The sequence below is a fragment of the Sinohyriopsis cumingii genome, chromosome 8 (genome assembly GCF_028554795.1).
Source record: "Sinohyriopsis cumingii isolate HCF-2022 chromosome 8, ASM2855479v2, whole genome shotgun sequence".
Lineage (NCBI taxonomy): Eukaryota > Metazoa > Mollusca > Bivalvia > Unionida > Unionidae > Sinohyriopsis > Sinohyriopsis cumingii.
Window position 1 is genome coordinate 102,374,422 of NC_142968.1, and position 20,655 is coordinate 102,395,076.

The 20,655-nt window shown below is 33.2% G+C and overlaps 2 protein-coding genes across 8 annotated transcripts in view; one reads left to right on the forward strand and one right to left on the reverse strand.

The window, feature by feature from the left end:
- LOC149794260 (phospholipid transfer protein C2CD2L-like) overlaps window positions 1–9,071 on the forward strand; it is a 148,911-nt gene extending 139,840 nt beyond the window's left edge. For all 6 annotated transcript variants that reach the window (XM_089968398.1, XM_089968399.1, XM_089968395.1 and 3 more), the window contains one exon: window positions 1,392–9,071. In XM_089968398.1, the coding sequence (XP_089824524.1) occupies window positions 1,392–1,648 (257 nt within the window). In that variant the 3' untranslated portion in view covers window positions 1,649–9,071. The remainder of the gene's footprint in view (window positions 1–1,391) is intronic.
- Window positions 9,072–10,259: 1,188 nt separating this feature from the next.
- LOC149794261 (uncharacterized) overlaps window positions 10,260–20,655 on the reverse strand; it is a 290,094-nt gene continuing 279,698 nt past the window's right edge. For both annotated transcript variants that reach the window (XM_089968394.1, XM_089968393.1), the window contains 2 exons: window positions 19,566–19,775; window positions 10,260–16,670 (listed from right to left, as the gene is read on the reverse strand). In XM_089968394.1, the coding sequence (XP_089824520.1) occupies window positions 16,268–16,670; window positions 19,566–19,775 (613 nt within the window). In that variant the 3' untranslated portion in view covers window positions 10,260–16,267. The remainder of the gene's footprint in view (window positions 16,671–19,565; window positions 19,776–20,655) is intronic.

The following is a 20,655-nucleotide window of genomic DNA, read 5'->3' on the forward strand; positions in this document are numbered from 1 at the left end:
GTATCTTTTTATTTGCAAAAGATGTAGAAGTTCATTGGTGTAATTTATTTGGACATTTAAGCCAAACTTTGGATGACTGAGACATTAAAGATAAATATGAATTTGTATAGAAATTTGCATAATAGATTTTAAAAAGATACATTATTCAGATTTGTCAGAAAGATATATTTGTATAAATTTTTAAGGAAGATGAATTAATCAGATTTGTATTTATGTGATCTCAGAACATTGCACAGTGAATTGCTACAAATTTAAATACTTTATTTCAGTTCAGCATTTTTGCTACTTCAAAACTGAATATCAAGGTTAATTTATAGCAAAAAGATACCTTTCCAGTCACATTTATCTTTTTCTGTATTTTTAAATACACACAAAAAATTTGTTTTCAGTAAGTTGGGGGTAAAGTTTGTTTCCTTTGGTTGTGGTATTAGCAAAATTTTAAGTTTTATTTAAACTACTAAAGAAAAAGAAAACCAGTTGGTTTTGAACAAAAAAGCACTGTTAAATCTGACTTAAACCTGTCTCCCAGTTAAGAACAGCTAGGTCTCTAGACTAAGTCAGATTCACCTTGTAGACTAAATCAGATTTGCCTCGTATGCTGAACCAATCTCTGGGAACATAACTTGCATATCAAAAGGAATAGGTGAAATTTGGCTGCTATCTGGATTTTCCAGTCCCAGTGTTATCATGTGTATTTGCTTATAAGTCTAGTCCAGCTGTAAAATGCACAGTCCCAAATTTGCCTTTGCATAATGCACCAGCAGATCTGGGTCTCAGCAGTTTTCTAGGAGTAGTCAGTGGAACAACCAACATAGACACCAGTCTGCTGGCACATTATATGATGGAAGATCAGGGTCTGTGTTTTTTGTTTCAGTTTACAGACCGAATCAATTAATAATGTGTTTTTACTGTCCTTGTTGATACTCATTACATAAATGTGAATCCACAGTATGCCATTTCAGTCATTGGCATAGTTATGTGAATCCACAATATACCATTTCAGTCACTGACACAATCATGTGAATCCACAATATGCCATTTCAGTCACTGACATAGTCACTTAAATCCACAGTATGCCATTTCAGTCACTGATATAGTTATGTGAATCCACAAAGTCATTGACATAGTTATGTGAATCCACAGTAGGCGATTTCAGCCTATGTTCATGTAGGTAACATATAATAGAGATTGGCAACTACAAAGAGATTGGCAACTACTGCAGTCTTTGTTCTGTCACACTTTGGCATGAATCATTACAAAATCAAAACAACTCATTTTACAGCACCCTCATTGACCCATTATAAATATTATTAATGTTTTGATGAAAGTTTTTTCTTCTTCAATTTTCATATACATGTTTTTCTTAAAGCTTTTAATTGATTTTCTCCCAGATGATTTGGAGCTGGTCCGCAGCCAAGAGCATCCTGAAGGATCAAGTCTGAAGAAATCTAGGTCATTGGGAAGCAGTTTGAAAAAGTTGTTCCGAAGGGGTAGGAGATCACGTTCCCGAGGCAAAGGAGAAAACTCCAGGGAGAGTTCAGTCTCAAGAGGGTCGTCATTACGCCATGCATCTCAAGGTCCCTCCAGAGAGAACTCATTGCCCCGTAGTCCCCACACCCAATCAGAGCAGGAAACATTAGTTTTATAGATATTTTATTTTAATCTTGATAGTTAATTTGTGTGACTTGGAACAAAAAACTATTTTTGAATGTTCATTATTGCAGTCAGACCTTTTCTTAGATAACAGTCTGTGAATAAATAACCTGTCACAAGGTTAATAAAAATCCATTAGTCATCTTTTCCTTCTCATAGTGAGGTTAAGGCTGAGCTACTTTTTTCCCCTCCAAAAAAACCAGCAGATTATTTTTGTCATATTTTAGTCTTTTGCCAGCAGGATCAGTAACAATTCAGAAATGTTTGAAATTGCTTTGTCATGAAACTATGAAGTAGAAATTACCTATATTAGGCAGCCACCTGTCCCTTGAGATTCTGTTGAATTCAGTTTTAAAAGGTATTTTAGACCAACAACAATAAAGTTTAGACTTGTGGCCTTATTTTTTTAAAACCTATTTTAAAATAGGTCATTATAACCAATTCTTGAAATATTATTAATGATAATTTCAAGCTTAACTATCACTAAAAACCATTTAAATTTTCTTGACAATTTTGTTATAAAATCCAGAAGCAAAGGGAAAGGTTCATCTAGTCAGAAAGATGAAATGAAAAAAGTTTTTCACTTAGAATATTGAAACAGATTATTTACAGTCTTTGAAAGTCTATAAAATATTTTTGATTTTGACTCAAGTTTTTATATGCAAGACACACAGTTAAGGAAAGCCTAACAGAAATTCTCATGGCAATGTGTGTCTGATATAGGATATGTCCAGTATAGGACATGCATGATACAGGATATGTTTGGTATAGGATATGTCCAATTTAGGAAATGTCTGATGCAGGATATGTTTGGTATCGGAAATGTCCAATATAGGACATGTCTGATGCAGGATATATATCCAATATACAGTATCTTTGATAGAGAATATATCTAGTATAGGATGTGTCTGATTCTGGATAGGTCTGATATATGTCCAGTACAGAATACGTCTGCTACAGAAAATGTGTTTTCATATTTTCAATGAACAAAAATTTTTGTGAAAATATTACATTATTTTTCTTTTGACAAAACCAGTTTGTTGATGATACATTAAAAAAAATCTTATTTTTGCAATATTTTCTGTTGTTTAGTTTGGTCAGCATCATTTGTAACAGTATTTATCGGAGTATATATAACACCCATTTAAATACATGCATAGTAAACCCATCTCTGCTTGTATATATCAGTGCTGTTTAGTCATATCGATTCTACTCAAGTCCTGGAGATCACTGATCTTACTCAGCTACACTCGGATGGCTCGGTGAGCTCTTGACCACAAGAGGGTCTGGTAAAATGCTTCACTGATTGCCATTAGTGCTTTGGTCAAAATCTGAAGCAAAATTATGAAGACATTTCTTGCTATCTCAGAATTGATAGACATTCTAAGTGTAACCCACCTGTAAGCATAAAGGATCATTAATGAACACTTTGTAAAAGACACTGATGCTGGAGTGGAGTCTCAGTTAACCAATGAAACTGTCCATGTTCATATGAATCATGATATCATCACAATGACATCATATTTTATCATATCATCAAGCAATCAAATTTACTTTCAAAATTTCGGGAAGCCTCATTCTGTCATTTTGATGAAAATTAAGCTTTATTTTTTTACCAGACCCTTGTTTGGTGAAGAACTCGGAGCTACTTTGAGAGGTCTGGTTGACCAAGACTGGAGATCATAAAACTCAGAACTGAAGTTGGAGAAAGAGTTTTGACTATCAGCCATTATGAAAAAAGCTTGGAGAAATAATTTTAATTTGTGATTGGAAGAAACAAAATCTTGAGCTCAAACTCGTGCGAACAAGTTTTTGACAATTTTAGGGCCAGATTTCACGCTAATGGCACAGATCATGATCTGCTTGTGAATTATGTGATTGCAGATTTGGATTTATATTGTTCACAGATGAGTTCATGTTAATAAGAAACAAGTAAATAAGCAGATAGATTGGAGATGTACATTGTTGATTGACAGTCATAATAGTAGCTCAGTAATTAGCTCCTTGGCCCTGGAAAGCATTTATCAGTGAACTCTGATATAACAAAAATTCCATTGAACCAACAACTAATTGAGTTAGCTAGTAGATATGAGACATTTTGTAATGGTGTTTTTATGGTGATTTTGGTTTGTTAGTTGAGAGTAAAGGAGTCGTCTATAAGGTGTACAGGTTAAAACTTAACTAATTATTTTAGAATTTTCATGCAAGTTTCTTAACATTTTCTTACATTACTTTTGTGAAGCATAGTGATTTTTTCAAAAAGAAAAGCACCAGTTTTGTATGAATCTATGCAAATGAGTAGGTGAAGGATTCTTTGTTTTTCTAGGTCTACATTACAGAATGCTTTAACTGTGAGACTGAGTTCGAACCCATCATTAGCATTAGCAATAAATATAATTAGTTCTGCTAATGTTCTTATTAAAGTTTTAAGCAAAAACAAATAATACTTTTTAAAATATTAATTTAATCAGTTGATAAATAATATATTATTTGGAAATTGTGACAGAGTTATCAATCGAACAACTTAATGTAGTCAAAAACAAAAATGAAAGAATTATCCTATTCAGTTTCATAACAATTTGATGGGTTGTTAACTTAAATAAGGAAGTGAAAAACAATTTATCAACAGAAAAAAATGTTTTGCTCAAACTCGGGTATTGATCAAATGAATGAAAAAATTGGCAAATGTTTTTCTTTAATGCAATAAATAAAAAATAATATGATTCAAGTTTTCATGGAGGCTCAGTTAATTCCTTTTTACCCTGAAGGTCATAATTTATAATTTTATTTAGTTGTTTTGGTTCATTAGTGAGTGAAATGTTAGCCTTAAATGTTATCTATTTTGATAATACTGCAAAACTGGCCTTTTTTAGATTATGTAAGAATCCTTCATCTCTCATTTATTTTATATGATGTAACAATTATAAATTTTATAGTGAAACTAGATGCTTAGTTCCAGGTGATTCCGTTGTGGATCTTCTTTGTGTGTGGTTTTCTTATTGTTCCTGTAGAACAGGGTGCACAACCCATGGCCCGTGAATGTGTTCTAAGAAATTAGTGTTTGCGGCCCTCGAGTGATCTTAAAAAGCAAATGCACTTGGCCAAAAGGTTGTGCACCCCTGATGTGTAAGATCTGGTTTCTTTGTGATGTATCTTGTTTAAATAATCAACCCTTATGAAATTTTACAGTGATGACTACGGAAATTGGGAATTTTCACAATTTTTTTTAATAAAGAATCTGTTTAGATAAATTTCCAGACACAAATGCCCTTTGGAAATTTGGAACTGGGCCTAAAGATTTATAATAAAATTCTCTAGTTCAAACTCAGACTTGCCTTAAAATTCTGATGTTTGGTTGGGTTAAAACCAAATCACTGACCAATCAGATGTAAGAAATCTGAGTATGTGTGGAGTCGGAGCTTGGGTCTTAAAATGATTGCATAATTTTTGGGCATGATTTCCTTTGGCTCTGTAGTCACAAAACATATTGGGCACAAATTTGAATGATAGAACTTCTAAAATTTAAGAATTAGATTAATATTGTTTGCTGTAGATTCGTGCAGAATGTGTTACTTGTCAAAGAACTTTTAAGTATGGTTTTGAAATTTGGCATAAGGGGTGTGGTTTCCGGTCTTGTTGTTTGTATATGTAAAATATTTTACAGTATGAAATTTCTTTAGGATTTTGAAAGAGACAGACTGGAAACATATATTTAACCTTTTAAATAATATTCAACTATTCATTTTCATTTGCGAAATGAACAAGTCATCCAGACATTAAAATGCATGATTATTTGCCCTGTTGTGTTATTCCATTAATAGTATTCCCATAAATTATTGAATGTTTGTTGATGTATGTTTCAAATCTATCTACAAGAAGAATCTATTAACTGTCTGTTGATTATTGCAACAAGGGTAATTCCAACTTCCATGCCACAACTTTCTCAGGGTTATGTCCCCAGAAGGTGAGCAGATGTTCTAATAATGAACAAATGGATACATTGGAAAAAAGCTTATTTTTGAAAAGGGGAGACAAGAGATTACCTACTCATTAAACATTATTGCACTATAATAATCAAAGCAGCCCCTGTAAATTAATCGCTTTCTTAATTTCTCTTTCACATTCAATTATATAAAGAACTATCTTTGGAGACCTAACTTATTATTTCCCCATCAGTGTCCTCTATAGACAGGTTTTAATGTACTTGTATGAAGCTTAAATGCAAACTGTGGACCTACAGGCAGACTTCTTTTGATACTAAATTAGATTTAAGGTCATCAGAACTAAATTTCACTCACATTGAGCACGAGACTTTGTATATGTATATAATAGAGTTGGCATGACAGATTTAATTGAGGACAAGTGGTAACAGACTTAGTATTGGCAGTTGGTTTGGTTTGGTACTGACATTTGAGGTTTAGATTTGTATGGACACTTACAGGGATTGGCATTATCAGTTGGTTTGGTACTGACATTTGAGGTTTAGATTTATATGGACACTTACAGGGATTGGCATTATCAGTTGGTATATGGTTTGGTACTGACATTTGAGGTTTAGATTTGTATGGACACTTACAGGGATTGGCATTATCAGTTGGTTTGGTACTGACATTTGAGGTTTAGATTTATATAGACACTTACAGGGGTTGGCATTATCAGTTGGTATATGGTTTGGTACTGACATTTGAGGTTTAGATTTATATGGACACTTACAGGGATTGGCATTATCAGTTGGTATATGGTTTGGTACTGACATTTGAGGTTTAGATTTATATGGACACTTACAGGGATTGGCATTATCAGTTGGTATATGGTTTGGTACTGACATTTGAGGTTTAGATTTGTATGGACACTTACAGGGATTGGCATTATCAGTTGGTATATGGTTTGGTACTGACATTCGAGGTTTAGATTTATATGGACACTTACAGGGATTGGCATTATCAGTTGGTATATGGTTTGGTACTGACATTTGAGGTTTAGATTTATATGGACACTTACAGGGATTGGCATTATCAGTTGGGTTGGGGATAGTATATCAACATTTAGTACAAGTTTTTTTTTGTTGCTTTTATCGTTTACAACACACAAAGACATGAAAGTTAAAACATGCTGAGTCGTGTTGAGTAAACTGCCTTGCTAAAGGACACACCATGTCAGGCGACTTGGGCTGGCCTGATGGTAGGATTCAAAACTGCATCCATTTGGGTGCTAGCTAGCATGCTAACCACTGTGTGTTCTTTAGTATGCAACTTTGTAATGACATTAGGTATTGGGCAATTGCCTCAGTCAAGGCTATACTATGCAGTGCAGTTGGAATATCCTTGGCCTTTTCTGTTGTCAGAACTTGAAAAAAGAAACTACTTTAAACTGCTCCCATGCCAGTGGTTGATAGTAGGTCAGAATTACTTAATGCTGTTAGGAATGCATGCAGTTGTTTAAAGCTATTGAAACTGATTATCTGCCATTTTATTTTCAAAAGTTGCTGGGATAACCTTTCAAGTGCAGGTATTTTTGTTAGGGCTTAGACATGAAATGTTATTTTCAACACTTAAATTGCCAAAACTGATTCATAACATATCACTGATTATTTCTGAGTCTCTGTCAGATAGTCAATGTTATCAGACTGGCATTGTAAAGAAACAAGGATGTTTGAATGCCTACAGATGCCCTGAGCTATTGTTATAATCAGTGTATTTTGTTTTAGAGTGCATCACATTAATGTACACTTTCAGCTTGATAAAAGTTATAGAACAATTAGGAAGTCAGCACTGAATCTAAACAGGGTGTTGCTTTAACATTTTCACGCATATAAAAGTTCCATAACTCTGAATGGGGAAGAACCTGAATGGGAATTTCTTCTCAGAATATTTTTAAACGTGTCAAAAATTCAGATTTTGATAGCTAAGCTGTGGTAAAACCCTTTTGAAAATTATGTTACAGTTTGTGTAAATAATATTGCATACCATTTTAGTGTACCGATGGTAGTAATTGGTTAAGCTTCACAGTTCAAGAGGAGCTATTTGGTCTTTAGGATGGATGGTAAAGTACAGTAGTTACTGAAATAAAGTACCAAGGCCAATTGTACCCCAACAAAATTTTAGTAGGGAAATTTTTTGATTGGAGAGAAAGAATTCATTACATTGCAGGGTTTTATTTTTGCCATAAGCATTTTTTCTTCTTGTAAACTTGTGCAATGATGTAGCAATGCATTCATACTAATGTGAATTTTTACCCATATGTAAATAAATTTGCTAATATTACAACTCTGTCTCCACAAGTTATTGCCATTTATAAACTTGATGTTAATTCAGTAAAATTGCAATCTGTTGTACAGTTTTTTTGTTTGATGCTATTTGATTATTGTTTTTATACCTATTTTTGTTAGTTGCTCTTTTTTAATAGTAAGTTTAATTAGGCTTAGTAGCTTAATTTTGGAAAATTGTAAATTATTGGTGTTGTAAAGTCTAAATGTTCGTAATTAGTCTTGTGATAGAATTATTGGCTATCTTAATTAGCCTCCCTTTAATCTCATTTCTTCCGGTGACTGCCAACATTTGTTCCATATTTTTAATCCAATCTCTTTAAAATGACAAAATGTTTTGGTCAATGTGAAATGTAGACTAAATTATATAGTTAGTTTGAAACGTAGGAAAGGTTTACTTCATGTACATTACTCCTTCACTATAACACTGTTGATGGGAGTCAGTAGCATTATAAGTGAGGTACATTATACTGAGGTGTGTTGTGCAATATTACTGTTGCATAATATAATGGGATCCATCATCATACAGAGGGAGTGTGATATATATTTAGGTGTCTTACAGTGAGGTTTAATAGTTTTATCAAATGGAGGAAGTCCCATGATGGAGAAGGAATGGATTGTCAGCACCAAGAGAAAGCCCAAAACAGCTGCCTACGAGGATTGCATTAATTATTAAAATTAAAGGGCCTGTAAGGATAAATCAAGTAAAATAAAGTACCTCTTCAAATTAAAATTAAATCCTGTTAGTGATTTTAGATTGATTGAAGTGATTATGTAATGGTACAGTTACCGATACCCAAGGGCTGATTTCAAGTGAAGTTCAAAGTGACACCATATATGTAGAAACATTATCTAACTTGTACATGAATGTATAAGAGTACTGTATATTTAGTAAATGAAAACTTAGTTCTTTGTAGGTACATTACTCACTTGGTTCTTAAACTAGGCGGCTTTTGTTGCCACAGTGACTTGAGGGCTTCTTTGGGCATAGTACAACTAATCAACAGGCAGGCAACATCAACTGATATTTACAAAATGTATTAAGTTTCTTTTAATAGATTTATATTTATTCGTGTGAGTGTTCACTGTGTGGCTATAGTAAAAACATTTCATCAGACTTTAGAGATTTTAGAAATAAAGAAATCACTATGCATCATGTTGTTTTCATTTGACTTTTTAAATTAGTAAATACTTTTGTCTCATTTTACATACATATGTATCTAGCTGGGGGTTGGATTACATGTCAATACAGTAATGGCATTATGGTGCTGATATTCCATTTTAGGGTACAGAAGAGGGTCAATACAATATATGTATGGTGGAATGGCCATTCCCGTCAATATTAAATAAAATAGATGTATGGTGGAATGGCCATTCCTGTCAAGATTAAATAAAATAGATGTATGGTGGAATGGCCATTCCCGTCAATATTAAATAAAATAGATGTATGGTGGAATGGCCATTCCCGTCAAGATTAAATAAAATAGATGTATGGTGGAATGGCCATTCCCGTCAATATTAAATAAAATAGATGTATGGTGGAATGGCCATTCCCGTCAATATTAAATAAAATAGATGTATGGTGGAATGGCCATTCCTGTCAATATTAAATAAAATAGATGAATGGTGGAATGGCCATTCCCGTCAAGATGAAATAAAATAGATGAATGGTAGAATGGCCATTCCCGTCAAGATTAAATAAAATAGATGTATGGTGGAATGGCCATTCCCGTCAAGATTAAATAAAATAGATGTATGGTGGAATGGCCATTCCCGTCAAGATTAAATAAAATAGATGAATGGTGGAATGGCCATTTCCATAAAGATTAAATAAAATAGATGTATGGTGGAATGGCCATTCCCATAAAGATTAAATAAAATAGATGTATGGTGGAATGGTCATTCCCATCAAGATTAAATAAAATAGATGTATGGTAGAATGGTCATTCCCATCAAGATTAAATAAAATAGATGTATGGTAGAACGGTCATTCCCATCAATATTAATAAAGTATACATCTGCCAGTCTTTGACAGATATTGCTGTTGCTCCCCTTTCCACCCACCTTGTATTGCCTGCAAAAGCAAGTAATGTAGAAGGTTTGTACTGCCATTGTTACATTGTTTCTGAACTACATTAAGATAACTGGACTCGAAAAAAGGACTATTGCATTGAAAGGAAGATTAAGTTTTGAAGAAATATGCATATGTGCTTAGAGGCACATTATTTTCTATATATTTTTACTTGAGTGACTTTACATATTTATTTACTTCATTGAATCAATGATTAATTTCTCGTTTCTCTGTTTTTATGGCTTTGTCCCTTGCAACATCAGACTGAGATCACAACCAAATGTACTTTACTTTATTTACATACATTTTAACAATTCATACAGCAGGCTTTGGACACCATTTGTTGATGCAACATTGTTTTTAATGCAGACAAAATTGGAGAACCCAGAAGAGACCACCAACTTTAGCTGGGTGATTACAAACCTTTCCATTTAGCAGAACCATGGATCAAACCTAGGGCTTCTGATGTGCAAAAACTAGTGTGTTACTGGCACACAATCTGGTCTTTATTTTAATAGTGGAAAGCAGCAAGTATTTTTTTAAGGGTTGCCTCCGTTTATTGCCTCTTACTAGATCTATAAATTTTGGTTAAGAGTATACAGCTTAGCCTTACTTAAGATGTGCACCTGTCAAAAGCAAGTTATCGGCTCATCTTTTTATAAATTTACCTCTGAATTACAGCAAGTGAAAATGCAGAGCTAGCAGTTTTTAGACAGGTGAACATCTGAAATAAGGCCAAGCTGCATATTCTATAATGCGAATTACAATCATGCTCCAAAATAAAGGGAATTTCTGTAACGCAAATTACACCCATCAATCATACACTGAAATAAAAGTTTTAACAATACCCAAGATATGCAAGGTCTTGTGTAAATATTGCCAGTACAACCAATGAGGAAAACCTGGGAAATTATTTGTTTTTTAGAAATCTAAACCTATGCAAAAATAAGAAACTGTAGAGTGCCACCTTAATGCTGAATACAAGCATCTTTATCATGGATATCTATTGGAGTATTACAGAAACTATGAAGGTATTCCATTTTGAATTGTAGGGTATTTAGTTCTCAAAGCAAAATTCACATCATTCCGAGGAATAGGTAACCACAGACCTTTGGAATTATATCACTGCAGTAAGAAAATGTCAGAATAGCTGAGTGAAAATTTGTAATTTAAAAACCTATCTGGAAAAATACACTGGATTACAGGGATGGAAAGGAATTTTTTAATATTTTTTCTATGATTTTTTTGCTACAGTGATAGAGTTTCAGTGGAGCTACAAATGTGTGTATGGTCCAGTAAGCTGGGTTTTGTTGATGGGGAGCAATAAGAAACAATATTTGCCAGCTGAGCAACAATTAGGTATGCAGACACCTTATACATTTATTGTCAAAGAAATGATACAAAATCATTAAATGCTTGCTTTAAATTAGGTGTTTCTATACTTTATAATAGTGTGTAACTCATCAGCTACCATTCAGCATATTCCCCTATCCTGAGGTAGTTGTGGGACCCACCCCAAATTTTTTTTTATGGCAGCATCTGCGGAAATATACTTGTATTATCATACACAAACAATGTGAACCATATAAACACAAACTAACCTGCGAGACTCTGGTCTATGTAGTTTGATTTGCACACTTCTACCAGGGTACACTTGACGTAGATACTGATCTTCCAGGTCATTATACTATGGCTAAGTCCATTATCTGCATTTAGGTGTATGTCGGAGACATAAAGAAACATTATCTACCCAGCTCGTGACTTCCTGAGGATATCTATCACGTGGGATGATCCAGTAAACTTTCCATTTATTTGACATTATAAGGCCCAGTTTGATACTACATAGAATGATGTCACTACAAGTCTCGCATGATGCAGCAGCATGTCAAATTGTGTCATGTCAAATTGTGTATGTAGATGCAAATAAGTCGCAAAAATAATTAGAACAAGGTTTCTCTTTTCAAACAAAATTTGTATTCAATTAAAACGAAATTCTATTTAAATAAAATTATTTAATAAATTGGGGTACATAATAAATAAATTATATTGTTTGTAGTGTTGGATATTGTAGTCTTGCCCAGAGTACATGGGACCTGCATGTTTTCCATAGTGTATCTTTGTCTTGCCCAGAGTGATGTTTGCGTCAGTGTACCTTAGTCATGCCCAAAGTGCATGGAGCCTGCATGTTTGCCTCCCCCCACCCCAGATGTACATTGGTCTTGCCCAGATGGCATAGGACCTGCGTGCTTGCCCCAGTGTATCTTGGTCTTGCTCATAGTGCATGAGGCATGCCTGTTTGCCCAAGTGTACCTTAGTCTCACCAGAGTGCATGGAGTCTGCATGTTTGCCCCAGTGTACTTTAATCTTGATCAGAGTGCCTGGAGTGAACATGTTCACCCCTGTGTACCTTAGTCTTGCCCACTGACCAACAGTACAAACATTATAATCTAAAAGTACAAGTTTTTACATCCATCTTGTAAGTACAGTAATACTTCATTTATCCCCTAGAAATTAAAAAGACATAAAATATCCCAGATTTGTTAGAAACTTGCACAGAATAGCAACAATTGTTAATTAACCCGCAAAAACTATTAGCAAAATAATTATAATTTGTAAACTATACACAAACTTCACATGATAAAAATGCATCACACACAAATGTGTTGTAGCTAGAATGCAAAAATTCACAGGCATGGTCAGTGCTGAAAAATATTTTAACGACTTTGCCCTTGGCTCACCTACTTAAAATATCTTTCAAACTATACATGTCCCATCGATCTGGATGAAAAAAGTTACACCACCCCTAAAATGTATAAAATATAAATACACAGTATTATTATGGAGTGAAAATTTGTAATGAACCTAATAATCATCACTACAACAATAAATACGTATTTTTCCAGGGGTAGGTCATGACATGAGTTTTGTGATCTTGAGCAACCATAAATAAAAATAACGAACAAATAATAATACATCCATGATAAGAAAAGGGGGTCTCCTTCCCCAATTCATCAGTTTAAGTACAACTGATAACCATATAAATAAACCAAAATGAAGTAGAGGGGTTTCAGTGTACTTAGTGAAATTAAATAATGAAAGATTCTAGTCCAGAAACCCGATTCAGTTTCAAGAGTATTTTGGCTCCATGAGTTACCGATCATGAAAGTTTATCTGCTATAAATGTATTACCTGCTTACGTCTTCAAAATTAAGAATATTTGAATTTAAATCCTTTAAAGTACTGCAATAATCTCGTTGAAAATAAAATATTTTTGTATACCTTGAAGGTCTACCTTTTCTTGTATGGAATTACAGACCCTTTTACATTACTAATGTCATGTGGCTGTGAAGCCAAGTAAACCCTGTCCACAATCAAAGGAGAAGATCATGGAATCTTTATCAATAGTTAGCTTATCAATTGGAAGCTTGCCACACATCCCAAGTAGATGATATCAAGGATTATAATGAATTAGTGGACAAGCCTAATAGTCATGACATAGTTATGATGTGTGCACCTTTTATAATACATTGCCAGTGTTGATAAAAGCCATTTTGTACTTTACTGTGCTAAAAGGTGCAGGGCACAGTCTGAAGAAAGTAATGTAAACCCATGCTTAATAATAAGGTGACCCCAGCCCAAATAAGATACACCCTGATCTACAGGTGCATTATGTGAAGACAGATCAGAATCATTCTTGTTCGCAGTTTTATTTGACTTATAAACAAGTGTCTATGGTACCAGCATGCTTCTACAATATTCGAACACTAGGATTTTTTTTATCATTCAGCTGTTTCCAAGGTTAAATTTTCAACGAGAAAAAGACATAAATACAAAGAAAAAATATAGGAAAAAGAAAAAGAATATGCAAAACTGAGGAGGAAAGCAAGGTTACCAGCATGGTTTATCCAGACTGTCAATAAATATAAAGTCATAAATAAATATAAAGAGCAAAAAATAATCATAAAAATCTATAAATAACTATAAAGATCCATAAATAACTATAGAGTCATAAATAATTATAAAGAGACATAAATAAATATAAAGAGCTAAAAATAATCATAAAGACCTATAAATAACTATAAAGATCCATAAATAACTATAATATAAAGTCATAAATAATTATAAAGAGACAATTAAATATAAAGAGCTAAAAAAATCATAAAGATATATAAATAACTACAAAGATCCATAAATAATGATAAAGAGCCATAAATAATTTTACAAATCTGTAACTAAATACAAAATTATAAAGAGCTATAAATAATCATAAAAATCTATAAATAACTATAAAGGTCAATAAATAATTATAAAGAGCCATAAATAATTTTAAAAATCTATAATTATAAAGAGCAATGATATCAGGATTTCAATTCTACTTAACATATTTTTTGAAAAATGAAAACAATAAAAAGAGTTTGAACATGATAAATGAAGCAATTACAAAGTGAGGTAAACTATAATAATCAAATTTTTTTTTGAAAATGACATTTTTATGAGAAGGAATTTTATACTTGGGATGGCTCAAATTTGGTATCAAAATTCAAACAAGAAGTTAACCAAACACTGGTAACTTTCTTCATATTAAGGTCTTTGCCAAATATTGCTCAGGTATAAAACAATTAAGGCAACTTGCCTCTATTATAACTTCTCAATACACATGGTACCCCACTGTTAACAGTTTACTTTTATGTGTTCTATCGACCTGATGTACAAATTGTTACTATAGTTTGACAATACAAACCTGTTTGTTTGTACCCCCCTACTATTTAAATAATGGAAACCCTTAATGTGATAAAAAGTGCAAGGAACTTAGTCAATTTATTCACTGATTTATAGTTTCTAACCTGACTCTGAGTAGAGCAGCCCTAACACCATCATCTTATATGTGTTTCATGCTTAACGGAAGTTTTCAGTGTAATAGACGGACATGCTCGGATCCATTTCCAGTTTCTGGACAAGTCCATTTTCAGCAATCAGATGTATCATGACTACAAATGTACGTACATAAGTCGTCTGCTTCCGATATTTACAATGTCGAATCAAGCAAAGGAAAATAATGACAACTATAAATTTGCTTTTCATGTGGATTTAACAAGTGGTTTAATTTCTATGCTCATATATGCAAAAGGATATAATTCCAAACTTTTAACGTTATGTAATATACACAATTATTCAGCAGTTGCCGAACAGGATAAACTACGTGATTATGTTGTCTGTTGGAAATAAACTAGCCTCGAGTGTACGCAATATGGCGCTGTGTTAGTATGGAAAGTCCGTTAAGCATGAAATGGTGCATGGGATGCCAGCATTAGTGCCATTCTGGTCACAGGTTAGAAATTATAAATCAATGATTCAGCTGACTAAGTTCTGTGCACTTTTTATCACATTAAACGCTCTCGTTTTTTAAATCAGTGGGGGGTACAAACAAACGGGGAGGTAGAGTCAGACAATAGTAACCTCTGAATTGATAGAGATTTTTGTACAATACAGTTCTGATATCAAAGATTTGGTGTGCAATAGTCTGGATACCAGTGATTGTGAGTTACACAGTTCTTATGTCGGATATTCTGTGTGCAATATGGCTCTGATATAAAATATGTGTGCAATATGGTTCCAATATCAGATATTCTGTGCAATATGGTTCTGATACCAGATATTCTGTGTGGAATGTAGTTCTGACATCGGATATCCATGAATTTTGGAGTTCTGATATCTGAGATTTTTGTGTACAATACAGTCCTGATATCAAAATTTTGTGTGCTACATAGTCCAGATTTCAGAGATTTTGTGTTCAATAGAATCTTGATATCAGTCCTGAAAAAGTTTCAGCATATCCAAATCAGATGGGCGTCTAGATAATTAATTTACACAAATTTCAAACATTTGTCATAAAGTGTATGGTATAATTTAACGTAAACAGAATGATTGCTTTCTCAAGTTATGAAGTAAATAATTTTTTTACTGAAACATGCAATTAAGAATGTATGCTCACCAAAATTATCATCTGATTAACGTTTTGACAGTAAAGTCAGTGACAAGTTTTAGACGTAATGGAATATAATATAGTTTATATTTCTAAATTTCACTTTTTTAATTGAAAAAACGTAAACAAAATGCATCAAATAAACAAAAAATTTAATCACAAAGGAATCACTGTTGGATTATGGAATTTTTCGTAATATTATAGTGGCTACAAGAAAACGCCAAGATGCACTTTGTTCTCAATGAAAAAAGAAATCCCAAGTAAAGGTAAGCACCTTATGACATGGACTTCCACACTACATCTCTTCATCCGACTCCAGGTATATCCTGCCACCACCACTGTATGATCCCATAGAACTTTGTGGGGATAATCCTTGAGGTGGCGAAATTGGTGTTGACCTTCTTACAGGCTGTGAGTCAAGGAATTCCTGATAATGCTTTGGCTCCAGCTGCATTCGTGCACGGTTCAGCCCAGAGGAAGGTCGAATAGATGGGTCTGTTGGAGGCAGCGATCTGAAAGACCTTGTACTCAGTGGGGGCAGAGATCGTGGCAGTTGTGAAGGATCAGGAGCTGGAAGGTTTGCTGGGGGTCGACCTCGAGGCTTTTGATGACTGTCAGGTGTCTTACGAACTGCTTCCAATTCCTCGTCTGCAGATAACTGACTCGTTCTGCTGGACATCCATGTTTTCTTCCGCACACTGAAGGATCAAGTGAACAAGGAAAAACGATGAAACGATATTTTTCTTTTCAAAAAATTAATTTTTTTAGACATTATTTATCCAAGAACTTATGACTAATAATGGCTACTCTTGGCTCGGGTAGAATAATTGGTTAACTGATTGACTAATGTCTCATAACAAATCAGCCCATGAAATAACAGCTAGAATTGGGGAGCAAAGAGTTTTACTTAGAGACACACCCTAGTGGTTGATCTATGTTGTTCTGGTAAGATTCAAACTTGTAATCAACAGAATCAACTGAGTGTGAATCATGCATGATAACTACTGAATCATTGTGGCTCAGATGCAAGTATACTTCAAACACTTTCTGATGTGGAGAAAACTGGCCTCGCAATCATACAACTCTGAACTTGGGTTTGAGATTTCATTTACAATTAATGACACATGACAATGCAAATGTACAGTTTTTGTGACTGACTGACACAAAATCTCAGGCTCATAGCTCAGTCCCAGAAGTTTTGTAAATTCCTATTTCCATTCCTGGAAAACCATGAAAAAAAATATTCTTATGATGAGCTGGCAAATTATGTCCCTTGCATGTAATGGCCTGGATCAAGCCCAAATACAGAAGTGCAAAGAGAGCTACTTAACCCCATTGCTTATAGGTGAAATAGAACAAAGTCTGATATACACAGTTTTGTTGCTTGCCATTACTTTTTTATATTACTGTTATATTACTTCAAGCTGTGTTATTTTTGATATTGCATGGAACCATATAATAAGATAATGTCTGAGGAATTCAAATGCTCTAATAAATGTTTTCTTTTTTAGCATCTGCTGGGGGCTGAATACGAGTATTCTTCTTAACTGCTGATTTTTCTGAAATCATGCAGAATTCCAAATTTGACAAATCCAATAAAGTATTGTTCCCAATTAGATTCTTGTTTGTAGGCTTTCATTTTTTAAAACAAAAGGATGAAATAAAACATCTTAATTTGTTTACTATTTTCACCCTTAAAGAAGGAGAATGGAGCCAAAGCTAGAAATCTCCTGACCACACAAACCATTCAACTATTTAATGAACCTTCCCTAATATTGAAATTTGGCAGAAGTTTTACTGCATCTGATGTCTGTACATTCCAAATGAGAGTATACAATTATTTAATGTTTTGCTTGAAAGGCTTGAAAAACCAAGAAATTATTAAACTTGGTTTTGTGAATTACGTAAGAAATACAGACTAATTGGTGCATGCATGCAATAAAAACACAATTACATAGGAACTATGGATAACTGATGTATACTTATAACATAATTACATAGGAACTATGGATATCCGATGTATGCTTATAAGATAATTACATAGGAACTATGGATAACCGACGTATAGGAACTATGGATAACCGATGTATGCTTATAAGATAATTACATAGGAACTATGGATAACCTATGTATAGGAACTATGGATAACTGATGTATGCTTATAACATAATATACTTAGTAACTATGGATAAATGATGTATGCTTACAAAATAATTACATAGGAACTATGGATGACTGATGTATGCTTACAACATAATTACATAGGAACTATGGATAACCTATGTATGCTTACAACATAATTACATAGGAACTATGGATAACCTAAGTATGCTTAGAACATAATTGCATAGGAACTATGGATAACCAATGTATGTTTATAACATAATTACATAGGAACTATGGATAACCGATGTATAGGAACTATGGATAACCGATGTATGCTTATAACATAATTACATAGGAACTATGGATAACCGATGTATGCTTACAACATAATTACATAGGAACTATGGATAACCAATGTATGCTTACAACATAATTACATAGGAACTATGGATAACTGATGTATGCTTACAAAATAATTACATAGGAACTATGGATAACTGATGTATGCTTACAAAATAATTACATAGGAACTATGGATAACCGATGTATGCTTACAACATAATTACATAGGAACTATGGATAACCTATGTATGCTTACAACACAATTACATAGGAACTATGGATAACCTATGTATGCTTACAACATAATTACATAGGAACTGTGGATAACCAATGTATGCTTACAACACAATTACATAGTAACTATGGATAACCGATGCATACTTATAACACAATTACATAGGAACTATGGATAACTGATCTTATAACATAATTACATAGGAACTATGGATAACCGATGTATAGGAACTATGGATAACCGATGTATGCTTATAACATAATTACACAGGAACTATGGATAACTGATGTATGCTTATAACATAATTACATAGGAACTATGGATAACTGATGTATGCTTATAACACAATTACATAGGAACCATGGATAACTGATGTATACTTATAACATAATTAAATAGGAACTATGGATAACCGATGTATGCTTATAACATAATTACATAGGAACTATGGATAACCAATGTATGCTTATAACATAATTACATAGGAACTATGGATAACCAATGTATGCTTACAACATAATTACATAGGAACTATGGATAACCGATGTATGCTTATAACATAATTTCATAGGAACTATGGATAACTGATGTATGCTTACAACATAATTACACAGAACTATGGATAACCGATGTATGCTTACAACATAATTACATAGAACTATGGATAACTGATGTATACTTATAATTACATAATAACTATGGATAACTGATGTATGCTCATATTACAGATGCAAGCAGAAGTTTTGTGACCTTTTGGCTGAATAATACAAAATTAAATAAAATGTGATAATACCTCTTTCCAAAAACTATACCAAAATCAACAAAAACAAGGAACACAAGCACACAGATGAAAGAAATGACAAAACTGCACAGGTCCTGATATTTAATAACATGCATAATTGTAACTAACCTTCCATTCATCCTTTCAGTAAAAATGGGCACTGGTCCTGGTTTTATGCTGAAACTGTTATTCATTTGGCTATATGGCGGGACTGCTTTACTGTAACTCGTCCCCATATAGTTACTGACCGAATCTTCTGGTATTATGGGTTCTCTGTCTTTATCACTCAGCCGGTCACGCATATTGTATTTAGCAGATCTCATGCTAATCTCTCCATACCTGAAACAAAGCAGGCAATAAAACATGCAATCAAAGAGGAGAAAAGCACTCAGTAAAATACAAAATAGAAAGGAATCACAATTTTTCAGACATATTTTTCAGAAAATAATGTACTTCTGTTAATACATTTATTTACAAAGTTATGGTTCTATTTCCTGAAATTAAATATTGAATAGAAATATGTTATATAAACATTTGTAACCCAGTAAATAAAACTTACTGCAGAGGGCATCTCTAAGCCACTATATTCATATTTTGGCCAAAGTTTCATAGACATATTTTAAATGATTTTTTTTTTAGTTCTACTCTCTAATTATTAAGTCTGGACAAGCTGCAACTAGTTTCCACAGAAACATAAAAGGTATTGAAAATGACAAATTTTTAAATAGGAAAAGACTTTTAGCCTTTTGTCTAATGTGTATATCAAGTTTCATATACATATTAAAAATGGTTTTTGAGTCACATTCCAGAAACAATAAAAAAAACTGTCGAATTTTCAAATTGTTTCCATGGTAACCTAAAAAATAGTGAAATCAAATAATTCTTAATAGCAAAGGGCATCTTCAGCACTGACTTACTACATGTAGCTTGCTAGAATATCCCAAATAGATTCTGAACTATACTGCAGAAAGGACAAAATTTGCACCTTGTTTCCATAGTAATGCCAAGAAATAATATTACCAAAAATGATTTTCTTGTAAAATGCATGACTAGACTGTTACTGTGATGTATCAACCAAGTTTCATAAAAAATGTCAGCAAAAAGTCTGTTATTGCAAAAACCATCTTTATACCACAGGTTTAATATCTGTAACAATTTTCATATGCATATCCTAAATGGGTCTTGAGTTAGCAACAGAAGAAAATGAAATTATGCTCTA